The sequence below is a fragment of the Aquarana catesbeiana genome, linkage group LG04, assembly GCF_042186555.1.
Source record: "Aquarana catesbeiana isolate 2022-GZ linkage group LG04, ASM4218655v1, whole genome shotgun sequence".
NCBI lineage: Eukaryota > Metazoa > Chordata > Amphibia > Anura > Ranidae > Aquarana > Aquarana catesbeiana.
The window spans coordinates 424,080,979-424,107,989 of record NC_133327.1 but is presented as its reverse complement, the minus strand read 5'-3'; the positions used below and the strand labels follow the sequence as shown (position 1 = coordinate 424,107,989).

The 27,011-nt window shown below is 41.7% G+C and overlaps 1 protein-coding gene across 1 annotated transcript; it reads right to left on the bottom strand.

Moving 5' to 3' along the window:
- Positions 1–3,579: 3,579 nt before the first annotated feature.
- ABRACL (ABRA C-terminal like) lies at positions 3,580–25,037 on the bottom strand. The gene is made up of 3 exons (XM_073627389.1): positions 24,904–25,037; positions 6,913–6,980; positions 3,580–3,996 (listed from the first exon to the last, which is right to left on the bottom strand). Exons 2-3 carry the CDS (start codon positions 6,971–6,973, stop codon positions 3,812–3,814), a joined length of 246 nt encoding a protein of 81 aa, XP_073483490.1. The 5' UTR covers positions 6,974–6,980; positions 24,904–25,037; the 3' UTR covers positions 3,580–3,811.
- Between the last annotated feature and the right edge of the window lie 1,974 nt (positions 25,038–27,011).

Here is a 27,011-nt window from a genome sequence, read left to right as displayed (position 1 = left end):
TGCATTTGATTGACAGCTTGAGTGCTGTGTGAAGTGGAAGGGGGGTGAGATGAGATACAGCCATGCACAGTGCTGGATCTTTCCTCCCCGCTGTTCCCCTTCACACAGAAAACAATTTTTACCTTTATGCAAGGAATGCATTAAGGTAAAAAAAAAAAAAAAAAAGTGATACTAAAGCTAAAAATGTAACCAACTATTGACTCTCACCAATATGTAATATTCCCCTGCTCTCTCATTTTAGGTTAATGGCCAAGTAGGATTTTAGAGTGGGCTTTTTTTTTTTTTTTAGGCAGTACGCCTCTTTTTTTTAGATTTACATTCATATATATTTTTTAATATGAGTTTGGGTATTAGATATGATATAATGAAGCAAAAAGGTTACTAGCAATATATATTGGGACCACTAGATGGCATTAGAGTATGCTTTTATCAGTATTTTATTTTTATGATCATATTATTGATTTTTGTTTGTTGCGGTCTATTATGCATCTATTTCATTGGTTTTGGGGCACAACACTCTTGGTATTGTTCATTACTGTAACAGGCCTGCTTATTTTTGGCATATAAAAAGTTAACTGTACAGAGTATTTACTGGGTGGGAATGTACACTAACACACCGCTCCCTGACAATGTCTGGATGTGAAGAAATGCGTAGGGAGGAGCTTGCAGCCAGTGACCTCATTTCTACCATCATTGGAATGCCTGCTAGCTCCTAAACTTTTCTTCATGTTTTTTTTTTTTTTTTTCCCCAAAATTATTTTGGGTACAAATGTAACCAAAAATCGCATCAAATTCTGAACAGCGAACAAGTAGTCAAACAAGATAATTGCATATCAGACTGTACAGAGATGAATAGCGTGGGGGGGGGGGGGCTTGTGTCTTTAAAAAGTCAAAACAAAATCTCTGGCCAGGGTGGGAACTTTTCATCCATTTTAATAAGGGAATAAAAGGCGATATGCGACGAGTTACTTTTTTTTTTCCTTGATTTGTCTCTTCCCTGATCTGGAGTACTACTAAGCATTTTAAAAAGGGCTGTGGAGGTACCTATGGCTTGACAAGGAGAGGAGGAGTAACTTGTGGTAAACAGGAGATATAATATACCCAATGAGATTGTTATATAAAGTGCATTCAGACCTTTCTTATGAAAAAAAAAAGAGGGGGTCCTTTTAACGTGGTAAGTACTTTTTACAAAAAGGTACTCCAGCGTACGTCTGATCATGTTGAAGATTTGGCAGATTATTAATTCACCAAGAAGGTCTGGCACTGCACTTTGAAGATTGATGGACTTATCGTGTTTGCATTATGTGGCACTGTTGCTTTATTTGGCACCAATATATTAAATTTGCCACAGCACAAGAAATAGTGGGTTTGTCACTTATTTATGAATTCACATTGTATATTCATTATGAATTTTATTATTTTTTGCACACATTAGATTATACATTTTTTTTATTATTACGGAAATAGGTTTTGTTACATGCACTGGTAAGCAGGATAATTATGTCCCAACACAGTTGGCTTTGAATACTTACTGGAAGTACTGCCCCTTTTCTCAATAACTGTAGCTGGTGACCTTTCAAAAATCGGGTATGTCTCAGCTCTCTTAAAGGCACCGATTGACAATGTATACAAACTGATATTTTACATGTTTCCTGGCAGCTAAAATATCCATCGTGACTGCCTGGAAGAATCCATTTGTAGACATACCCATTATAAAACCTAAGCTTACTTGGATTATAAACGTCAGTATACTGCAGGACAAACAAGGCAAAATTTGAGAGAGTTTGGGATGCTTGACTTACAGTCACCATCTTCATAAAATCGCTGGTTGGTGTGCCTGAGCTCCCTGTTTACATTTTTTTTTTTTTCCCTCTTGCTATTTTTTTGACTTCTCTATTTTTGTGCATCTCTCATATTCTTCACAGTTCCCACTTGGGACATCGTTTTCAGACTGAATTGTTACTAGGACGATGGATAAGGTAGTACCGCTGTTAGCAGCTTATCTGCAGAGAGAATATTTTTTTTGGTCTCTGCGAAAGCGTTAGTCTTCAGATAGCCCAGAACCTTGGCGTGGTCCTTTATTATAGGACGTATCCTGGTATACAGTGCTCTCGTGAGGCACTTTGTATATTTTGAGGAAGGGAAGGGAAGGGAAGGGAAGGGAAGGAAAGGGAAGGAACTTTCAATAACAATTAATTGGAAAAAAAAAAAAAAAAGTGTAACTTTTTTTCTTTTCAGTTGTTATTGAAAGTTTTTTTTTTTTTTTTTTTTTTTAAATATTTTTTTATATACAATATCAGATACTTACCAATGCCTGGGGTCCAGACCTGTCTTCCCACAGCCAGTGCTTCTTACTGCTGCAGGTCGCCGGCATCTTGGATACAGAAGCTGGCTGTAGCTCCGAGGACCCACAGCCAAGTTCACCATTGTATTTGTGCAGCGCTTTTTGTCAATGGTCCTGCAGCCTCCTGGGACATGTCACATGTCCCAGGAGGCTGTAGGAGTGAAGGAGATGGGGCAAGGGACGTCATCCTTGCCTAGCTGAGAAATGCAGAAGTGGGAGCAGGTATCAATTAAAAAAATTTGTCGGTACCCACTACCGCCGCACCCCCCCCCCCCCCCCCCAACCACAAAAAAAAAAAAAAACAAAAACAAAAACCCTGTACCACAGTAATAGGTAGGGGGAGGAGGTAAACCAGCTGGACTCCTTTTGAGTGAAAATTCCGCTTTAAGAATACATAGATATTTTATTTAATATAAATATTAATTTTTAAACCAAAGTTTAGCATCCCTTAAAGTAAAGTATTAAGTGGTTTTGTGGTATAAGATGAGGGGGTTAGAGAACATAATTTGGGTTTTATAGTTTGTTTTTTTTTTTTATTAAAGTGTGTTTCCAATAAGGATTTGTCCACGGTTTTCTCGAAACACTGGCATAACAAAACTGGAAAACAAAGATCCTTAAACTGTTACTAAACCCACAACAGTAAAATCAGTCCGTATATGCAGTAAAGCACGCTCATTATACTCACTGTGGAACCTAAGGGGTTAATCCTCTGCATTGTGTAAAAAGGCTGTTTGATCTTGTCTTCTGATGCTCCCCTTCTTCCACTGTCCCCAGTCCATCTCCTTGGAGGCAAGCTGCACATGCTGTTTGTAGGTATTGCTAGAGAGTGCATGTGATACGCACAGGGCCAATCAGCACTGTCCAGACAGTGTCAGGGGTTCTGCAGCCTCATAGGGCAATCAGGGGAGAATTAAAACTCCTCCTACAAGCATTAACTAGTGCTCTGCTGGACACTGATAAAAGTCATAAGTCTGCTTTATACTGCTGATGAGAAAAGGTATTTAGCATTTTATATTTACTAATAATTAAATCCTCCATGTTCTGTGTACTGTAAGAGACCAGATACAGTGAATGCAGGGTCCTGGGATTAGTAACACTTTAAATAAACAAACACTTTGGATGACAATACAAATTTATCCAGATGTGATTATACTACAAACAATGGAGTCAGCGCCAATGTATTCAGTATGTTTTTTTTGTAATATTTGGAGGATTTACATCATACACAGATACTCTTTCAGGATTCTAAATTTCGAATACACTTTATTGCTGGTACACATTAAAAGGTGCCAAAGGGAATGTATTTTCGAGCAAAACATTAATGTAACAAAAAAAAGTTATCATGAATGTCCGATATAAAAATACCACATTTATCATCTTGATTGTGCACAGGTTTTCCTGAAGAAAATAGTTTTCTCTTTCGACTAAAAAGATTTAGTGCAGCCAAAGTGACATCTGTAATCCAGATTACTCCTGAAGCAGCACAATATCTATGTCGTCATGTACCCCTTGTAAAAGCAGTTCTGTACCATATGTTAAAATCTTCTTGCGTTTGGCAGCTTTTAAGGTTCCAACCATGGCTTCAAATAAATTGGCACACTGGTCATCATGAAATAATACACCGAACTTTACTTTCAGTTTTCCATCCGGGTCTACAAATAAAAACAGGGTTACATCAATTAGCATCACAATGAAAGAGGCACTGTTTTTTTTTTTCAGTTCAGCAAAGATCAGCTTCTAGCTTAAGCTTCCTCAGTTCAAGAGGAACTAAAAGTCCGCAATACTTACCTCTTCAGCAGTCTGAGGTCCCTCGCCAGCACCTGATTTCTACTCGCTGTCTTCCAGGTGACGGGATGTGTCCACGTTCAATGGCTTGTGCAGGAGTGCAGTCATCCCGGCACACAGGATTTTGTAAACTGAGCTGTACAGGGAGAGCTCAGTGTACATTCTAAAGAAGACTGCAAGCAGGCAAGTTTATTGCATGGCAGAGGAGACACTGCATGCCCGTGCAACAAAAAAGGCAAATCTTTTTTTTCTCCCCCATTTGGATAGAGTAAGGGAGGGTTAAAGGGGTTGTAAAGTCAGGTGGTTTTTTTTGTCTTAATGCATTCTATGCATTAAGATAAAAAGCCTTCTGTGTGCAGCAGCCCCACTAATACTTACCTAAGGTCCGTCTTTGTCCAGCGATGTCAATGAGTCTCAGCTGTCCGAGATTCTCCTTCCTGATTGACTGAGACACAGCAGCAGCACCATTGGCTCTCGAGGCTGTCAAAGTCAGCTAGCCAGTCAGGGGAGAGAGGGGGCAGGGCCAGGCTTAGTGTCAATGGACACACTGAGCAGTGACTCAGCTCGGGTGCCCCCATAGCTAGCTGCTGGCTGTGGGGGCACTGAACCGGAGGGAGGGGCCAGGATCACAGAAAAAAAGGCAAATCCACTACAAAAGAGCAGGTAGGTAATAACATGTTTGTTATTTTTATACAAATAAAACAAGACTTTACAATCACTTTAAAACCCTTGTAAATTTTTTTGCCATCTCTCATAGGGGACATTTTCCTTCATCCACCCCCCATAGCCAAAACAGGAAGTGAGGAAATCACTCCAAAGTGAAGGAATCCTGGGGTGTAACCAGAATGAGTGTCCCCATTGGATATGTACTGATCTAGTACTGTTCTGGCTTCAGACCAAATGTTTGGGATCTTCTTTTTTACATTCACTAATTGAATGGTAAACAGGACAAATAGAGAGTGTGAATCGCTATCTGGAACACAGACAGCAATAAAACCTGACAGGGGTTCTAATCCATCTCCACTATCCAAAAAGATAAAAAAAAAAAAGTCTGCATTTAGTTACACGTGAAGACCTTAATTCTGCTTTAAGCTTTGAAAATGAAAGCTAGTAACAGATTGGTTACCATGTATGACTGCTCCAAATTTTAGCTGCATCAGTCTCAGTAAAGTAGTGGATCCGTGAGACACCAACACATACAGCTCTGTTCAATCAGTGGCAATAGCATGTTACCCATCAAAAAAAAAAAAAAAAAAAAAATCTGATTGAGCAGAGCTGTACGTGTTGGTTTCTCAGGCACCCGCACAATGCAATTAAATTTTTATTGTATATTTTAGGAGTTTTTTAATAAACATACTGCACAACGATCTATTGCTGGGATTGTTTTACTTCATGTACAATGGTTTAAGAAGTAAACGCCATAAAAGATCTTCAGTGGGGCAGACCAAGAGGAGTGTAGTGGATCATCACAGAGGATTTCTCACACACAGCGTGCAGGCTGCTTTGTCAGCCACGTCTATCTGGCAAGCACACACTTCACCTGGGGTGTAGAGAGAGCACTTACCATTGCATTAGGAAGAGGTATTGTAATTAGTCACGCATGGTGGACACAGTGGTGATTAGGACTTTCTAGCAACTTGCCATGTTTTTAGGTTTCATCACATATGGACTGTTCTAACCTATGGCTATATAGTTAATGAGTAATGGTAGCCCTATATGTGCATGCATAGTGCAATATTGTATATGAAAATGTAAACACTCATTGGTTATTTGTTACCCTGGTTCAAAACCACATATCTAGAATATTGGGTATGTATGTATGTATGTATGTATGTATGTATGTGATAATATATACACACACACACACACACACACACACACACACACACACACACACACACACACACACACACACACACACACACACACACACACACACACACACACACACACACACACGTATGCATATATAATTATATTCAATACTAATTTGTGAAGTAAATCCACTTAGAGAGTACAGCAGCTGCATGATATATACACGGGGTCAATTTTAAAATATATTATTTTCTTTGCACTTTATTAATAATTAGGGTGGCACTGATTGTCACACACTTAATTGCATAGCTATCTAAGCAACCAAGCCTTTATATGAGGGTTCTTCAAAAAGTTTCACTACAGTCACAAAATCTTTGTTCGGCAAATAAACAATTTAAACATGAAATCTGGATTCTCAGAGCACCAAGATAGCTAAAAGTGAAAGCACATCAGATTCTGCCTGACTGGAGGATCACTTTGTCTAGGCTCCAGTCACACTAGTGCAATTTCAGATGTCACACAGTCGCATGATAACGGAAATCACATAGTTTTCAATGGTGCCTGTTCATAATAATGCAACTCAGCACAGTGCGATTTTGGAAAAAGTTCCTGTACTATTTGGTACAAGTCAAGTGCGATTTTGGCCCAACAGGATAGGCAGACCCCATCAACGTTGCACTACATAACCACACAAATAAAAATTATATAATATCTATATCTCTATCTATATCTCTATCTATATCTCTATCTATATCTCTATCTATATCTCTATCTATATCTCTATCTATATCTCTATCTATATCTCTATCTATATCTCTATCTATATCTCTATCTATATCTCTATCTATATCTCTATCTATATCCAATTGAAGCATCTTTTGAGATATGGGCAGTGTTCTTCAACTATCTCCCATTCCTTTAGGATTTATTTTGTTTACATCAAACAGATTTTCATAATTTATATTCACCTCTTGTGCCAAGACGATGGATCTGCTCCACCAGGAGACTAACTTCATGCTCCACATTCATGATCAATCTGCAATAAAAACAATAAATAAATTAAAAAAAAAAAAAAAGTCATCTTTCAATTTAAATGGAATACCTTCATTAGATTTAATAATTAATTAGTTACATAAGCAAGGTTAAAGCTAAATTTAATTTAATTCCCATATCCCCAAGAAGTGTACACTGAGAAATGCCAAGGAAGAATGTACTCTATATAGAGCAATATGGTACTTTTTACTTGCCCTCCTTTCCGTTTACAGTTGCAATTATGGTCACATCACACAAGCAATTTTGTAGCTGCTACAGAATCATTGTGTTAGGTGTGTGTGTGTTTTTAGTGGGAAAAATGAAAGTGGTTGTAAAGGCTAAAGGGTTTTTCATTCTAATGCATTCTCTGCATTAAGCCCAGTTTCACACTTGTGCGAACAAACATCGTATGCGAGTCACACCCACATTACAGTTGTATGGCTGAACTCACACTGGACTCACAGGAAAATAGTGCAGGGACTTTCCCCCGCACTAGAATTGGATCGCATGGGTGTTCTCACCCATGCAATCCGATTCTTGTGCGAGTTCACAGTTCACACTGCGATCTGTGAACTGATCTGTGGGTGTCATTAACATTGTATGGACACCCGCAGAGGTTCGCAGAGGGCACTGTGAACTGCCTGCGAGAGAGATGCGGTGCAGGAACCGTCGTTGGTTCCCACCTCGCATATATGTGAGCCTAGGCTAAAAGGCAGAAAAAAAAAAAAAAAAAAAAAAAAAAACACACGAATTCATCAACCAACCAGAGCCCATTCATAGTGGTGTGCTAAACGCAAGCATGTAGTTTCACTGTACATTAGGACTCAACCATACATGCAACATCTTCTGGTTCACCAATTCATGTGCATTGCTTTAGGACCCCAAACCACGCATGCATTTTTTGAAGCACAATGCATTAACTTGGACTGTAAATAAAGTTGGCCACAGATGGTACGGGTTGCAGGAAAGAAAATCACTGAATACCCCCATCAACACAGATAGTGTTGTAGGGGGAATGCCTCCCATAGAGCTATTGTATTCTCCCGGAGAGGGGCTGAGGCGTGGGGAGCCAAGAGCAAAACGATTATTGCTAGCGGCTATAGCTGCTGGCAATAACCGCATCCTAAAAATCCAATGCTGGTTGTGCCCAAGTTGATCAATGGATCGACTTGGGTACAATCAGCATGTCCATACATGGTTTGAATCTTGGCCAGTCCCTGCTGAACAAAGATTCAAACTGCCTATGGCTGGCTGAGTGTGTGCCAAGAAAGTGCATTAGGGTTCTCTTCAGAATTAAAGGCACCATATCAACGTGCATAGCACATATTACCATGTGTTATGCACTGCAGGGCGATTGTATAAACAGGCCCCAAGAGAACATCTGAGTTCAAGTGAACCGATTACTAAACCTGTTTTTATACTGATGAACTTAGAAATGTAACTCTACAAAGTCACTACTTGTCCAGTTTATGGATTTTTCTATTGACTGTGTTTAAAGACAAAGCCAGAGTGCACGTTGCGTAAATCTCAACTTTTTCTCAAGTCAAGACTCATTCTCTCCCCTAGGCTAAGCCCTCCCTTGTGTTCCCCGTCTGACAGCCCTCAATGTTTACAAGACATGGTAAAAATCAATTTCATCTGAGCAAATGGCTCATACCCAGCATTTTATGACTGATAGGAATGAGACCAATAGTTCATATACTTGCCCTCCCTTCCCTGGTTTGATCAAAGTGCCCAAACAGTCAAAGTACAACAAGCTACAATGTAGGTTGTGGTACAGTTAAGCAAGGCAGTGGTGGTCACCTGAGTACATATAGGGGACCCTAGCTGCGGCCCCAGACAAGTCCAGAGTATAGCATTAAAACATTGCTCCTTCATTATTGCATGGTAAAAACACATTCTTTACCATATGTAACCACAATGCATAGTAATACATGCAACGTGTGTGCTCTGCAGTGCCAATATTTCTAAATGGCACTGAAACGTCCAGTACTCAACATTACATGCACCCCACAGCTCAGATGTTCATCGCAAAAGATGTGAAGAGGCGGATTTACAACCATCAATTTATGAACATGAATTGTAAAGAAACTTACATTCACTGTGATCCTTCTTTCTTTTAAATGCCATTTCTAACTTATACACCCATATTTACTGGAAAAAAAAATATGTATTGTTGACATAGTAGCCTGCAAAGCACGGCAACCGTTATCCGTACATTGCGGGTGCAATACACAAGTTCCTGAAGACTTTCTGCAGCCACTGAAACATACCAAAGTACGGAGCTTCGGGTACAGGACTGCATGGAGCGTGAACATTCTAGAAGCGTGGTGGTGGCTGGAGCAGCTTGGCCACATTGCTACATCTAAAGTATGAGTGTAACCTGTTAAGGTGGAGTTTGCCTTTAACATTCATCAAGTTCTTCAGCAATCCATAGCTGTAAGGTCAGGGTAGCAGACCCTGCCTCTTATCACAATAGGACCCCACATTTAAGAGCCAGCGTGCAGGTAAATTTAGGCAGACCTCACATTGGCGGCTTTTGTTTACATTTTAGGCGTGCTGGCACTGGGATGCAGCTGGTGCGTCGGCCATTCCAGTTGCATTTATATGGCTCCCAACGGGGGGGGATTAGTGGGCAGCATGCAACCTGAAGGCTGTACGAGCGATGCAAGAAATAAAGGGCAGATCTATACTCAAACATTCACTTAAAGTGGTATTTCACTCAAAAAGTGAAGTCCCGCTGGTTTGCTCCCTCCTCCAGCCTGTAACGGAGCTTTTTTTTGTTTTTTGTTTTTTTTGCGCTGGGGAGAAGGAGTACCAGTTTGTATTTGTCACATGTCTGAAGAGACTGCAGGACCAATGACAAAGCGCTTCGCAAGCTCGCACATGTGCAGTGGAAAGCTAGCTGTGGTTCCTGAGGAAGCCACAGCTGGCTCCCGTATCCAAGATAGCAGCACCAGAAACCCACAGCATCAAGAAGAACCAACTACAGCAGGGACTCCAAACATTCCAAGCAAGGGGCCAGTTTACTGTCTTTCAGGCTTTAGGGGGGATGGACTGTGGCCAATGAGTGTAGAAAGTAGGGCTGAAACAACTAATCGAAAACTAATCGATGAAATTAATCGATTACTATTTTCATACTCGATTAATCGGCCAGTAACATAATGGGGTTAAAAAAAACAAAAAAAAAAAAAAAAAAAACTAAAAACGAGCCCTTTATAGTACAAAAAAAGCAAATAATCTACTGTAGATGTTACTTTCACAGTTCTACAATAAAAAAAATGAAGCCCTTACAGTAGTGATCTTTTTTTTTGTGTTTTTTTTTTTTTACTATAAAGGGCTAAATTTCGTTTTTTTTAACCCTATTATGTTACTAAACGTCTTAGACCTGGTTCACATCTATGTGTTTTTTGGTGCTTTTTTTGCAGAAGCGCACTGCAGTTCATTTACATGGTTTCCCATTGGACACGTTCACATCTATGCTTTTTTCAGCTGCTGCGTATTTGGAAAGGGTCAGGGACTTTTTTTTTTTTTTTTTTTTTTTTTTAATGCAAAAACTGTGCTTTTTTTGGTTCAACATACTTCAATGGAGAAGCTGCAGAAAAGCATTTAATGCGTTTTTGCAGCAATTTGTGTTTTTTAATCTGCCCAACAACAAACTGGCCAAAAAAAAAAAATGCAAAAACGCAAATCGCCGCAAAATTACGTGCGCAAAAATCAACACGCACAGCAAAAAGCACTGCAGAAACAGATCAAAATCAAACTGCATAGGTGTGTAGCAAGCCTTGTTCTGGCCACACGGATCAATTTTCAGACGAGAATATTTTGTACATTCGCTGAATGATAGAATGTTGTTTGAAATTTTCACTTGTTTTTAACATTCTGTTTTTAAAATGAATGTAATTTCTGAATGAAAACCACATACACTGTCTTAAAATTCCTTTGACCAAGAAGTTTTCTATTTCCAAATTTTCCTGTAACTGTGGTTGAAAATGAATGTCGACTTGACCCCACTAACGATTAGAAAATCGAATGACTGTTCTTAAAATGAATTTTTTTTTTTTTTTTTTTTGAAGGAAGACATTTGATCTCTGAGTCTGATAATATTTATCAGATTCACCCTCTAATAGTATATACAGTATATCTCTTCTGTCTATTATCAGAGTGGATTAGAGATTTTGCTCCCTAACCATACAGTTGGTTATTTACATTTACCCCTGCATAGAGATATTTAAGAATAAATTGCCTTTTTTTAAAAAAAAAAACTTTACATATTAACTAAATTATACGCCACACTTTTTTTCTTTTTTTTTTTATGGTTATTAACCGATTAATTGAAACAATAATCGGCCAACTAATCGATTATGAAAATAATCGTTAGTTGCAGCCCTAGTAGAAAGTGTGCCAGCATCAGTGCCCCATCATTGGTTCTAATGGGAGGAATAGTGCCCCAGTGATGGGATTGGTAGGGGGAATGGTGCCCAAGGGCCAGATAAAAGGCAAGAAATGGGCTATATATGACCCCGAGTCTGCAGTTTGGAGAACACTAAACTACAGGAAGACAACAGTGGACCACAGGCACTGGTAAGGTACCTGATTTTTAAAAGATAGCAGCTACAGTATTTTTTTTTCTCAAATCAAATTACAGAATCGAACTAAAGTTTTTCTTTAAAGAACCTATAAAGATAACATAGGAGCTGCCATACCCAACTTGTTTTTAAAGGTGCAGGTTCCAGGGCTTTTACCCTCATCTGCTACCATTTCCTACCTTGAAAAAAAGCATGTAGGATATTAGGCATGTAGAGTTTGACTTCACTGGTTACAGGTATGTTCCGAATTTGGAATAATGTGTAGACCCATTTGACACAGGCCAGACTCTGGCTGTGATCTGCTTGTTCAGCCGAGGTGGAAAATCCACCTGCTCAGCGGGGATCAGCAGACAGATGACAGGTCCATGTCTGCTTCAATTATGTAAAGCAGGCACAGCCCGCTCTCTATTGGTGGTTGGATGGAAATGGACATCCCCCATCTGTTAATGAATTGGATTGAATGTGGGCGGGTGTAAAAGGAAACAAGTCTGTTTATACCTGCCGATCCATAGAAGAGAATGGAGGTCCCAATAGAGTCTGCCTGAAAAACTGATAGGGGCCTAATCAGCCACTTCTAATTCCTTTGCCTACTCTTATTTACACTATGTGGTAGATTAATGTGGTAGGTACTTCTCATGAGAAGAATATGCAGATTGCCACTGCTGAGCCTTCCTTCTGAAAATGCTAGGTTGCCATCGTAGTCCTTTGGCTTCAATACAGCCAGCAAGGGACCGGGAACAAGAATGCAGTTGAGAACTTCTGACCTTTCTCTAACGTTGCCATTTTATTAAAAGTTACTGAGATCTTTCAGCACCCTTAAAAGATTACTGAGTTCTTACGTATGGCTGGGTCAGAAACCTTGTTGTTCCTATTCCACTATCGTAAAACACAAACTTGCAGGAGGTATGAGCTTCCCGGACACAAAAGATTATTATATGTCAATGTTACTGGACCAAATCAGACATTGGTTTACGCCTTTGCTAAATAAACAATGGCAATTTATCGAGCAATCATTTGTACCTGAAGGCAATTTAAGCTCTTTTTTGCTAGCTCAGAATAATCACTTGAGACCCAATAAAAAACAAAAACAAAAATAAAAAAAAAACAGACTACCCAACGACATCGGCCGCAGTTGAGGCATGGCACTTCCTATTCCGAGACACGTCCCTGTCAGAACACACCCAAACAGTATCTCCCCCTGTGGAAGTATTCAAATTCATACTCCCAGACCCGTCACTCAAGCACTGGTTAAACATAAAAAGTCTCCCACTGACAGAAATAATACACAACAACCTACTTCTTCCATTCCATACCATAAGCTCTAGACACTCAATTTCATCGCAAGGTGCATACACATACAGACGTATAGCCTCCTACTTGCAAAAAAATCCTATCCCAAACAGTCACTATCCCCTCCAAGGCGTGGTCCTTCTGGACTTCCAACTCCCCCAAAGCAAAAGGAATAACCCTTATGTACAACCCATTACAAAACAAAGACTTATTTATTAAAGACATCAACATACAAGAGATGGGAGAGGGATCTTCAGGCCTCTTTCTCGGATTCCCAATGGCGTTCAGCCATACAATACAACCACAAAGCCTCCAACTGTAATAAATATTGGGAACTGTCGCAAAAAATTCAATTCAACCTCAACGACGACTTCTGTTGGAGGGATTGCCCCTACAAGGGTTCCCTTATTCATATTCTATGGAAATGTCCGCACATCCACCCCTTCTGGAGAAGAGTATTCTCCTTAATCTCAGACATCACTGGTGTTATACCTAAACCCACTTCATCCCTAGCCATTCTTAGTATTGGTCTAAATTCCCTTCCACATGAATTCAGAACCATAACAATGCATATTCTATTTGCAGCTAGGTCACTCATTATGCGCAAATGGAGAAGCTCCTTGGTCCCAAACATTTCTGATGTTAAACATCAAATAAACTTAATCAAAGAACATGAATACACCTCTGCCTTACAGAACGATACTCTTGCAAAATTTACCAACGCCTGGAAGTATTGACTGGAAACACAAGTGTGATTAAATATAGTATTACATTCCCCCTCCCCCCCCTTCTGAATTTTACCCGGCTTGGACTGACGAACTGTAACCTACTGTTTAGTATTGTATGTTCACATGTTACTTACTTTTCAACAATGTGTTTCTTTCCCTGTATATGGAAAATTTAATAAAAACCATTTTGAAAAAAAAAGATCAGATCTTGCTGGTAGCAGTGGGTCAGCATAAGAGCCAGGAAACTAGATTGTAACAGTAGTAGCTGAATCCATATCACAACAGCCAGAATTCTGGTCAGTGCTGGAATGTTGGTGTGCACTCCCATCAACCGCCATATCCCATCTAATGACAGGACAGTCGGTCCTGCATGGAGCTGTCAGCGAGAGCGGTGGCAACAAGAATCATTGTTTCAGGAGACCAGTCATCACAACTGGAGCCAGCGAGGATGAACACAGAAAGCATGGATTAAAGTAATGCTAAACACAAAACTATTCCATTCAAGTATGCATTCTCAACCCAAAAAAAGGGCCTTCCATTGCTCTCAGCCTCCTCCAAATCCCTTTTTTTGCTACTGCGGTCCAACTTCCTGATAGAGGGTGGCTACGGTTGTTCTTCATGGTTTTACAGTATGTAGGAACATAGCCACTTTCTCTTGCTGGCTCATGAGATGAACTATAAATTATGGGATGTGTAGTGAGAATAGAGCAGTACATGTGGCCACAACTAACATGCATGGCCCATTTCCAAACAAATGGAAGTGGAGGGGGAAAGGAGATGTTCAGGAGCCCACCGAGGATGTTACAAGGAGGCAGAAAAACACAGAAAGAAATAATTTTATGAAAAATACATTATGGGGCCATTAAGTAGTGGATGTGTATGGAAATTTTTTTGGAGAATAATATTGTTTAGTGCCACTTGGGTATTACTGGATGTTATCCCCTATTCTTACAAAAACTATGTACAAATTGTACATGTGCTGTTTTGCACTTGAACTTATAAGCATTTCAAGGTAAACATTTTCTCAGACAATGCATTTGGAACGCTTGTTGCATGTAGCAAGGTCCCAGGCCTCCTTAGGTCTAATGAGAACCTCCAGGACCAGAGATAGCTGACATCCTTCTGTATATGGTGGGTACAAGGTGGTTAGTCATTGGGTGCCAGACACTTCTTAAATGCAATAGACTTTTTTCTCTTAAACTTTTGGGGGAAAGAGGGTTAGGGCCAGGACACCCTTAAGTAGTTGCAAATTCAATTGTCAGACTCCGACTTCAATAGGAGGACAGCCATGCAGGGAAAGGCATCCAGCAAGATGCCACATCTGCATGTGCAGGGATGCTGTCTCCTATGGCAACAATCTAACAGTTCCTAACACAAAGCGAAAAAAAAAAAAAAAAAAAAAAAAAGAAAGGTTCTTTCACTTCCACTACAATCACTTCTTGTAGTTCTTCAGCCCACTAGCCCACTGAGCTCCCAGTCTCTCAATAGACCCGCCGATTGACTGCCACTGTATCCCTTGAGCTTCTCCTATCTTCACAGTGGTATCTTCCTCAAGCATTACCCCCGCCTCTCTGCCGGGTCCCTAGCTTTGCACTCAAGATACCTCTCAAGCTTCACCCCACTGGCCTGCTCAGTCCCTGGCTCAAGACACAAGGCTGCTCTGCAAGCCTCACCTCCACTGGCTTCATACCCGCTGAAGTTTGCTCCGGTACTTGCTTCAGTTACTCACAGTGGTCCCTGGTAATAAGGCGGTTGGCCTCTTAGCGGCGACAGCTTCCCTTCTATTCTACCTCTGACCACAACAGGTTCTCCGTCCAGCAAAACCCTCACTTTTGTTTGGACTGCAAGCTGCAGTCCCAACCCTGCGCTGCTCTCTCTTGCTTCTGGATAGGCACTCAGACAGCCTAGCAGCCAGATGTGCCCAGGATAGGCCCAATCTCTGGCCTAGCAGCCCAGGCAGTACAACACACTTCCACCCAGACAGCTGTCCAGGTGGTACAGAACACCTGACTCCACCCAAAGATATAGGCTCTCCCAGCAGGCCAAGGGATCCAAGAAAACTCCTGCCCATTGGCAGAGATACCCCATATACCCATAATCTGACCTTTGCATTGCCCTTCTCAAATCTAGTACCACTAGGTACCCGGCCACCTAATGGTAAATAAGGAAAAGTGCAACAAGGCCAAACTTGGGGAGAAATCAATGGATCTCTAACAATTATCCAAGATGACTATTCCTGGCAAGTAAATTTTGAGGAGCAACCCTGACTAAACTCCAGGGTGCTACATGCAGATAAGTAGGGCTATGACTGGAGGGACCTGGTCATAAGTGCTTTTCTTCCCTGTCTGCTGTATTGTACACTGAGCCATGCATGCGCAGCTCAGCGTGCATTAATGGCACCTGATCTGTGCTGTGATGATGAGCCTCCCATGCATATGTGCAAGAGCGACAACATCTTGGCCTGGGCATTCAAGTGGCCTAAGAGCTGGAACCCTGAAAGAAAGACCAGGTGAAGATGGAAGCCCCCCATGACCCACAGGATCGGTGACACTGCAGCACTGGAGGGCTGTGCATACTAGAACATTATGGCATTGACCTGAAGGGGGTATGATAACAAAAAAAAAAAAAAAAAAAAAAAAATCAGAGTTTACTAACAAAATCACAAACTATAGTGTAAAAACGTTACGTTAGCAATTTCCCCAACATGCAGTCATGGTATATCCATGAAGAAACCTATACACTGTGGTATGACACGCAGGAAGCCGCATTTGCGGAAGTTTTGAAAAGCCTTTTCCTTTCACCCACTCCTTCCTGTTAATTATCAGGGCTTCTTAACAGAAACATTCCAATTCACTAGCTGGGGACGTAACCGCTGTTTATATAACCAAGCTACTTTAAAGTGGACCTTTACGCGAACCAAATAGGAAAAAAAAAAAAAAAAAAACCCACTACGAAAAGACATAAGCAAAAGATATTTAGTCCAAATTGCAGGCTTTGGTTTCTGAGAATTTTTTTACTCCCCCCCCCCCCCCCCCCCCCCGTGCTTTTTTCCAACTAATTTCAAAAACGCAAAAGATTCTCCCTCTCGTTACTTCCTGGATTTCTAACCTACCACCTGCACAAGAAGATCCTGCGCATGCACACGTAGACACCACCCAAGTAAAGGGAAAAAAAAAAAAAAAAAAAAAAAAAAAAAAGGAGAGAGAAGTCTTTGCCAAGAGATCTGGTGAAATCTTTCAGCGTTTACACAGGAATTCCCAGGAGGGCACTGGTGACGTAGCCTTCCTAGGAGGCATCTGTGAGGCCCTGGCTGTGTCACCAGGACCTCTAAAATCCAGGAAGTGTGATTTAAAGCAGAGCTCTACCCAAAAGGGGAAGCTCATCTTGTCTGCCTACTCCCCCCCCCTCCGCTGCCACATTTGGGGGTCGGGTACCTGGTTTTGACAGGTACCTGCTCCCTCTTCTGGGTGAGTTTGCAGCGGCAAGTTTGGCCCCCCTCCTTCCCCCACCGCCAGGCCATTCACAAAGCGCAGAGCACTTTGCGCATGCATAGTAGGGATCCACCTGTGAAGAGAGTCAGTCTCTCTCTCTCTCTCTCTCTCTCTCTCTCTCTCTTAGACTTAATAGAACAATGTAAAAGGGGGACACATCTAAACAATGCAGGGTGGATAGAAATCAATGATTTTTTTTTTTAGAAAAAAAAAAATGTTGGGATTTAAATGTGATTTTTTGGATTTTTATAAAATGCTTTTGGAGTAAAAATCTATCTAAAGAAAGTTTTATATTTAAGATGCATTAATAATTTACTTTATTCAGCATGAAATGGAGCTTGGTTATGTAGCATTAGGCTGTATATTCTGCAATATTTACATTTTTTGGTAAACTCATTCAATGATTTCAAGCTCTGCAAGCTGAGATAACATGCACTGCATTGATGCATTTACACAATTTCACAGTAACCATGAGATAAACCAAAGTTCAAGAATACTCCTTTATCCCATTGTTTTGCAAACCTACAGTATGTACACTACAAACTGTATGATTGAATTGGTTCTGACATCGCTGTTTTACGAACCTGACAGCTTATTATTCTAAATAGGAAACCTTCATTTTGTTTGCAAATATTAAAGATTCTAACTACCAGAAACAATAAGTCCTTACATTTAAAGAGCACCTGCCATTTCAGATCCATCATGGCAGCGCCTATTAACGGGCATCCACTCATTTGCTGCCGCCACATCCCTCGCCTTGTTGCGTCACTGCCGCATCACCAGCTATCCCATTAAAGTGAATGAGACTGTCGGCGAGTCAACAGCAGGTCAGAAGAGAATCTACTGCGGGACAGAAATGACAGTTGCTCTTTAAAAATTATGCTTTAAATTGAGTCGATTTCAAATCAAGCCTTTTTACTAGCGATTTAAGTCGCGATTTAAAAATCGACCCTGAAACAATCCATTTAAATTGTATCAAATCAGGCAGCCCCCTGCACTACATAGTTGATGGTAGATCTAAGGGCGGGTTCACACCGGGAACTGCACAGGATCGCACAGCGCACTTCCAAATTTAGTTTCACATGCAGTTCTGTGCAGTGCACTACTTTTGGAAACTCACTGCAACCGCATTGCTTAGTACTACTGCACCATGCGATCCAGTGAGGGCAAACGCACTGAGTTTACAACCTGCATTTCGGCTGTCATTAACTCACTATCGACACCCGTTGCAGACCACAACTGCAGTGCATTCCGTATAAGGTGCGGGAAACCTGCACAGAATGTGGGTTTCCCGCATTGTGTTCTGGTATGAACTGGACAAAGATTGTACAATCAGACTGTATAGTGTATGGTCAACTTTAGCGTATATACATTGCTCATTCAGTTTCCCTGCTCTGAAACCATTTCCTGCCTTGACCAGATCATTTTGGCTGTTCCTCATCTTCTTGGGGACCAGTCCCCTCACTGCCCTGCCTCTGAATCCTATCTGGGAGGACCCTACCACTGGAAGTGTCACCACCGGCAATAGGACATGTCCACATCACACAAGCAGTGACTTGGTCAGCCAAAAAGGAGGACCCCAAAGAATGTAAACAGAATTAGAGAGAAGGCTCTGAACTGGTATGCCACAGGCACATGGTTTAAATAAAAAGAGCATTTAGGTTTTTCTATTATAACCATGGTTAGCCAGAAGGAGTAGAAAGAGGTTCTTTTTTTTGTCCAGCTTTGGGCTCTGAAGTATATTTAAGGCCAATAACTATTTCAGCAAGTACAAAAAATACCTGTTAATCATACAACGAATGCAGTGTCCTTGTCACTTCCTGAGATTCACCCCCCTATTTGTCCCGTTTACCACGATTACCAAGTAAAAAAAAAAAAAAAAAAAAAAAAAAAAAAATCCCAAATTTTGGGTTGTTACTAGAACAGGAATAAAACGGAAAATCTGCCAGTTGGAACACTAGTTCTGATGACCTTGGGAATTCCCATACTAGAGGGATTTCCTCTCACTTTCTGTTGCGATAAAGAACAGGAAGTGAAGGGAAGGGAAATCTCTCCAATGGGACACAGATGGCAAAGAAAACCGACAGGGTTCCAACCCTCCCTTAGGCCCATTTCACACTGATGGACCAATCAGGTCCGTCTATCAGTTTTTCAGGCGGACCCGATCAGACTATCCATTTATTTCTATGGCGCAACGGATGCCAGTGACATGTGTCCACTGACACCCACCAATATCCGATCCGACGGCTAAAAACAGACGGCTCAGGATCCATTCCCCACCCGTTCGGCAGATCGGAATGGATGACAGTCAGATGGAAATAACAGACCGCCTGTCCCATAGAGCGGCGTTTCCCAACTCCAGTCCTCAAGGCGCCCCAACAAGTCATGTTTTCAGGCTCTCCATTATTTTGCACAGGCGATTTGGTTCGTTCCACTGCCTTAGTAATTTCCACAGCTGTTTCATCTGAGGGAAATCCTGAAAACATGACCTGTTGGGGCGCCTTGAGGACTGGAGTTGAGAAACACTGCCATGGACACGGCCTCCTGTTCTTTATGGCAGTGTTTCTCAACTCCAGTCCTCAAGGCGCCCCAACAGGTCATGTTTTCAGGATTTCCCTCAGATGAAACGGCTGTGGAAATGACTAAGACAGTGAAACTAATCAAATCGCCTGTGCAAAATAATGGAGAGCCTGAAAACATGACCTGTTGGGTCGCCTTGAGGACTGGGAGTTGAGAAACACTGCCATAGAGAACAGGAGGCCGTGTTCATGTCCGCATCAGCAGAGTGGACACGGACCTGTCATTCACCTGCTTAGCGGAAGATCAGGGGAGAGATCCCCTGCGGAACAGGCAGATCCGGGTAGGCCTTAACTCCCAGCCACCACATATATATGTGTTACTGTCTTGTTGTGGGGCACACTTCATCGGTATCCCCAAAACTGAATAAGCGGTCAACAGGGTGGATTTGAATTAAATCACTAGTAAAAAGGCTCGATTTAAATCATAATTTTTAAAGAGCAACTGTCATCTCTGTCCCGCTGTGACTCACGGACAGTCCCATTCACTTTAATGGGACGACTAGTGATGCGACAGCAGGTGAGTGGTTGCCTGCTAACAGGCGCTGCCATGATGGATCTGAAATGACAGGTGCTCTTTAAATGTAAGGAATTATTCTTGCTAGTAGTTAGAATCTTTAATATTTGCAAACAAAATGAAGGTTTCCCATTTAGAATAATAAGCTGTACTGTCAGTCTAATGGGCAGAGCTGGCCATACACAGAGTGAATTTCAGCCAGTTCCTGATGAACCAGACAAAATTTGCCTAGTGGGTTGTCCTGTCAGCATCCTTCTGTCTGGTATCCTTTGGGGGGGGGGTTGGGGGAGCCAGGCTGGAAATTTGACTGCACAGCGCCTGCATCCAATCAGATGCAGGCACTGTCTGGGTATTTAAACTGCAGGGAAACTGTATTCTGACAGCAGGACTCTTCACTGTCAAAATACATTGATCAGCAGCTGCAGTCACTGATCGTCAAACATTTCTCCAACATTCCTCATCAAAAAAAAGAAAAAAAAAAACCCACACATTCTGCTGAACAGAAACAGCTTATGCATTGAAATTTGTCTGGTCCCTACTGAACCAGCTGAATTTCGTTCCAGCTGTGGGCAGCTTAAGTGTAGATTGAGAAAGCTGTTGGATTCTTTTTGTTCAGTCGGCAGGCGATTCCTCCCACTGACACCAATGATGTGGCACTATTCCTCCCACTGACATAAAATCTATGTGTGTATGGTTAGCTTAACAGACCTGGAACAAGCATGCATGTGCTGCAATGTATTTCACGGGGTAAAGTGTATATAGCAATATTTGCAACTTTTTTTGTCTGCTAGACAAACATAAGTGTTTTGAATACTCTGTTCGATAAGGCCCCTTTCACACTTGTGCGACTTGTCCTGCGATTTGGGACTGCAAAGTCGCATTACAAGTTGTACCCCATGTTTTCCAATGAGTACCATTCATATCTGTGCGACTTCAAAAGTAGTCCCTGTACTACTTTGGTCCGACTTTAATGCGAGTTGAGATCCATAGACCTCAAGTTTACAAAAGGTATTTCCTGAAATCGTGTCAAAATTGCCGCCGTGAAATCGCATGTAAAATCGCGCGACTTTCAAGTCACGGCAGTGTGAAGGGGGCCTTAATGCAATAAATCCTGTTAATAATCCAGAGCTGCGGTGTGTCTTGTGCACTCTACAGGAAAACTGAGTACCCGGAAGAAACTCACACAGGCACAGAAGGAACATCATTTTATGGTTTTGTTAAACTTTCCCATCATGCTTCAGATGCACTGAAGTCATGCAGACCTAAGGCTCTGTTGGCAGCCTTAGAATTTTTATAGAGCCTTGTGATCAGTGTAGACGGATTAATAAACAGAGCGATTATTGAAGAGATCAGAAAGGTCTTTGTACAATATCTGGGCTGTAGGCGATTGCCAGGTTTTCACCGATCTAGAAGAGGATGGTATAAACATATGAGAAGCTTTTTCTTCCCTTTCCATTTTTGCAGCCTCGGCTCTAGATATCTTGTTAATTGTACATTTCCAACATCCTAAAATATGGCAGAGCTACGTCCCATCCACTGCCAGCCCACTATCCAGGGTGCCCTTGGTGGAGCAGAACTCTGCAGACGAGACGTGTTGGAAACAGAAGCAACCCATTTGGTGGCATAGTACACGTCACCTACACATTGTATACCCAATATACAGAAACGCTGCCCAACCAAATAAATGGAATGCAGTGTGTACAGTATCCAGCACAGCATACCCTACTGGCATCTGCAGACAAGTCCCGGCTAGCCTCACTAATATTTTGCCTGGCCCTGTAGAATGACCAGTCCCGGTATATTATACCCGCGTTTCTCCTGCTTCTGCAAACCTACAAGTCCCAACATACTGTGCATGCATTTGTCTTATCTTTGTAGTGCTCTAGATCCCAAATGGCCTCACTAACATGTCTCCTGCCTCTATTGCAGCTGTTTATATCTCCAGTTCTCTTGGACTTGTAACCTTGAAATTGCAGCTACCTCCACTCCTGTTCCAACAAGAAATACAATTCCCAGGACACTAGAATTGCATTTCCCAGTCTCTAGAGCTCTACAAATCCCAGCACATTAGGTGCATTTTTCAGTTGTAGTTTTAACTCTGTAAAGCCGGCCATAGACCGTTTGAATCTCGGCTGGTTCAGCAGGGACCATCCGAGATTTGAACCATGTACGTGCAGGCTGAATGTACCCAAGTTGAGCGAACAACTTGGGTACAACCAGCCTGTCAGATTCTACATGCGATTATTGCTAGCAGCTATTATAGCCATAATTACTGTGCTCACCTGGTGGGAGCGGCTTCCCATGCCCCCCCCCCCCCCCCCTCGGGTTAACACAATGGCTGACACTGACTATGGTGATGGGGAAATGTGCGATTCTGCAGGAAAGAAAATCACTTCATCTATGGCCGGCTTAAAACTACAAAAACTCAGCTGGGTCCATCTATAAGGATATACATGCCTCCTGCATGTATCTTTACCTGTCAAATGTCTCCCCTCTGTCTGTTATTAGACCCGAAAAAACTGCAGATTCTGTGGGTGGGTCTGTTGTCTGGAGCTCGGTGGGTGTGGAACAGCCAATCCTTGCAGAGCTGCTGAAGAAAGGAGTGGGGGAGGGAATTTAAAAATACTGCATGTCTCTTAGGGCTCTTTCACATGGCCCCATGAACATCCGCTTGCTCAGCGGGGATCGCTCCGTCGATCCCCGCTGAGCAGGAAGATGACAGGTCCTTCGCTGCACACTGCAGCGACGGACCTGTCAGAGCGCCGCTCTCCCCTATGGGGGATGGGATGACGACGGACCGTAGAGTCCGTCGTCACCCGATCCGAAAACGGATGGAGAAGTAGGTTTTTCCTCCGTTACACTTTTTCAGATCGGAGTGGGTCGGATGTCAGCGGACATGTCACCGCTGACATCCGACACTCCATAGAGGTCTATGGAGGGTCCGTTCAGGTCCGCCTAAAAAACCGACAGGCAGACCTGAACGGACAGTCCGTGTAAAAGAGGCCTTAGGCTAGTGCACGAGATGTAAATCACCTGTCACTCACAGCAAGGGGGAGTATTTGACAAAGTTTTTCTCAGTTTGTCAAGATTTATCTCACTGAACAATAAAAGAGGATTGTTCAGAGCTGGATTAACTCTTTGTGGCAAGACTGGGCTCAAATAATAGGAAATCTTATACTCTACATTATGATAAAAAAAAAAAAAAAAAATTCGGGTTTACATCCACTTTAAAGTAGAACTACAGGCAAAACACTCTGTCACCAGAACTAGTGTCCCCATTGGAAGATTTCCCCTCTATTACTTTTCTGGGGGACAACTCAAAATTTAGGATTTTAAAATTTTACTTTTAATGAGAATGGTAGGCAAAACAAATAGAGAGGGTGAATGTCATTAACGGGGACACGGACAGCAATAAAAACTGACAAGCATTCTAATCCCTCTCTACTTCATCCAAAACTAAAGTAAAAAAGTTTTGCCAAATTGATGTAAATAGGAACACCTACCTAAACTATCCAATCAGGCAGGCCATTCTACTACATAGTTCTTGGTAGATCTAATGAACCTTATACATAGATGTTGGTAGATAGAATGGTGGCCATACACGCAATAATAGAATGCACATGCAAGAAAAATTAAATGTATTTCAATGTACACCATTGCAAAATTAATATATATATATATATTTTTTTTTTTTTTTTTTTTTTTTTTTTTTTTATTATACACACAATTTTAAAAGGAAAAAAATACTTTTTCTCCCATGTAAACGTACTGAAATGCAACTGGCACGTAAAAGTATATGCAGAACTGAATGCAGTACATGAGCCCCTAAAAAGTACCGCATGCTACTTTTATTAAAAAAAAAAAAAAAAAAAAAAAAAAAAAAAAAAGTAGGTGTACGAGAACGCATGAAAACGCACATGAATGCACTGCAACCTGGTAAAAAATTAATGCCAAAAAAGCAACACAAATGCAAAAAAAAGAGCTGCAAACTCATTACGAATGCATATGCCGAACTGCACACAGAAATTGCCATGTAAAACCCAACCCCTATTGTCTGTTGGAAAAAAATTGTAATGGTCAACTTTCCAAATTTTTACCCTCCAGACCAATCACAATTTTGATGGGATTGTTACATGTATGGCCACCATAAAAGAAGAAGATTACAATTACAAACCAGACTGTGAAACATTTTAGAGTAACATGTACCAACAGGCTCTCTCCTTTCTCTGAAGAACTACAAGTCCCAGGAGTCCCCACCAATGTCATCTATCGCTTTTAGAATCTGATCACAGTATACTTTTCTTGCAATATTTTTTATAATATAAATATATATTTATTATTTTTTTTTTTTTTTTTTTTTTGTTTTAAAGCCAGCTCCATTCAAGTTACACTCAGCAAAGCAGATGTAAAATTTTAATTGTGAGAGTTAAAGTATAAATGTGATTAATTCTACAAGATACATAAATCTCTATCCACCATTTAATTCATTGTCTTCCCTCCTATAGTAATACAGACACAATGTCCCCCTTTTTTTAATCATTGTATATTAGGCAAAGACAGCCATGCAGATGCAGCCATGTTTTAGGGGAATGATCTGTCACTGATCGCTCCATATATAGACATATCTTGGGCTATCGTGTACATACCGATGACATGGACTCACCGTCCCTCCTGCCCAGATACATACCTGATCCCACCTTCACTGATCCTATGTATCTATGGGGACTTGCACTCACCCAGTAAGTTTGCTCCTGTGATCTATAGGTGGTTTCAGTAACAGGAAGCTCCGACACCCTGAGCTGGCTGCAGATCGATAGAAGAAAGCCAAGGAGGAAGAGAAAGCGCTATTCTTTGTGTAGGATGGAGTTAAAGGGCCGCCTCTATGGGGGAGAAGCCTATAAGAAGAAAGGCGGGTGGAGAGAGGGAGGAGCCAGCGGTGACAGCATTGTACTGGGAACAAGGTAACCTGGAATACATGGAACCTCATACAGACTGCAGTGCCGATTCCATTCTAACCCAGCACAATACACATTGTACTGTATACCTCCTATTTCTATACAACTAAACTTCCACCTATGGACATCAAGGGCTCAGGGCAGTTCTGGGAGTTGCCCCAGTTCACCTTTCTAATCAACCAGCAATTGATCGGTTGTTAGGATGCAGCGCGGTCCTGGCAACCAATCACAAGTTGGTTAACAGAAAAAGTTGCGAAGCTCTGACCATTCCTTCAGAACTGTGCTGCCCCCCCCCCCCCCCATGTCAGTCAGCTCTAGGTCTGCCTTGGCTTTCTGACCCTAACCCTGTGTAAGGTAGGACAGGGAAGAGGGCTATGTCACTGCTGTGAAGGATGGGGGAGGGGGGGTGGTTAGAGCTGCTCAGACAGAAATATGAAGAGGGGGTGTTAGGAATATGAAGAGGGGTGATATAAAGGAAGGCTGAGGATAGAAATATGAAGAGGGACCGTCCTTAATATTAATTGGACCCTGGGCAAACTTTTTTTTGCCCCCCATGTATATTTGCACACACATAGACTTATGTATTGATTGTTATTTAACTGTACTCTTTGTCCTCATGTTGTAAAGCACTGTGCAAACTATTGACACTATATAAATCCTGTATAATAAGCTCAAAAAACTTTAATAATGTAAACAAAATGAACTGGTCCACACTCACTGATTGGCCCAGCCTCACTGATTGGTTGCTAAAGGTTACTGCACATCCTTACTGCTCACTGGTTTTTAGAGGTTACTGCACCTCCTTACCACTCACTGATTGTTTTCTAGAGGTTACTGCACCTCCTTACCACTCACTGATTGGTTGCTAGAGGTTACTGCACATCCTTACAGCTCACTGGTTGCTAGCGGTTACTGCACATCATTACTGCTCACTGATTGTTTGCTAGGGGTTACTGCACATCCTTACCACTCGCTGATTGGTTTCTAAATTTGACTGTACATCCTTACCGCTCACTGATTGGTTGTTAAAGGTTACTGCACATCCTTACTGCTCACTGATTGGTTGCTAGAGGTTACTGCACATCCTTACAGCTCACTGGTTGCTAGAGATTACTGTACATCATTACCGCTCACTGATTGTTTGCTAGAGGTTACTGCACATCTTTACCACTCGCTGATTGGTTTCTAAATGTTACTGTACATCCTTACCGCTCACTGATTGGTTGCTAAAGGTTACTGCACATCCTTACCACTCACTGATTGGTTGCTAGAGGTTACAGCACATCATTACCACTTACTGATTGGCTCCTAGAGGTTACTGCACATTTTTACCACTCACTGATTGGTTGCTAGAGGTTACAGCACATAATTACCACTTACTGATTGGCTCCTAGAGGTTAGTGCACATTTTTACCACTCACCGATTGGTTGCTAGAGGTAACTACACATCCGTATTACTCACTGATTGGTTTCTAGAGGTTATTGCAGATCTTTACCGCTCACTGATTGGTCGCTAGAGGTTGCTGCACTTAATTACCGCTCACTGATTGGTTACTGTGCATCATTACTACTTATTGGTTGCTAGAGGTTGCAGCACACCATTACAGCACTTTGACTTTTTGCTAGAGGTTATAGCACATCATTACGGCTCACTGATTGGTTACTAAAGTTTACAGCACATCAACTCCTCACTGCCAAAAGGCCATAGACTGGGTACCTGAGGGGACCCACTAATAGACAGGAAACTCCTAGAACTTGTTATTAGCAGTGAGCAGAGCAGAGCAGGTAGGAACAGAGCCCAATGTGAGCAACATCCTCAAGCATGGGCTGCCAGGAATAAATGATTAGTTATGCCGCCTACAGTAGAAGGACTGGCCAGGCATTGAGAA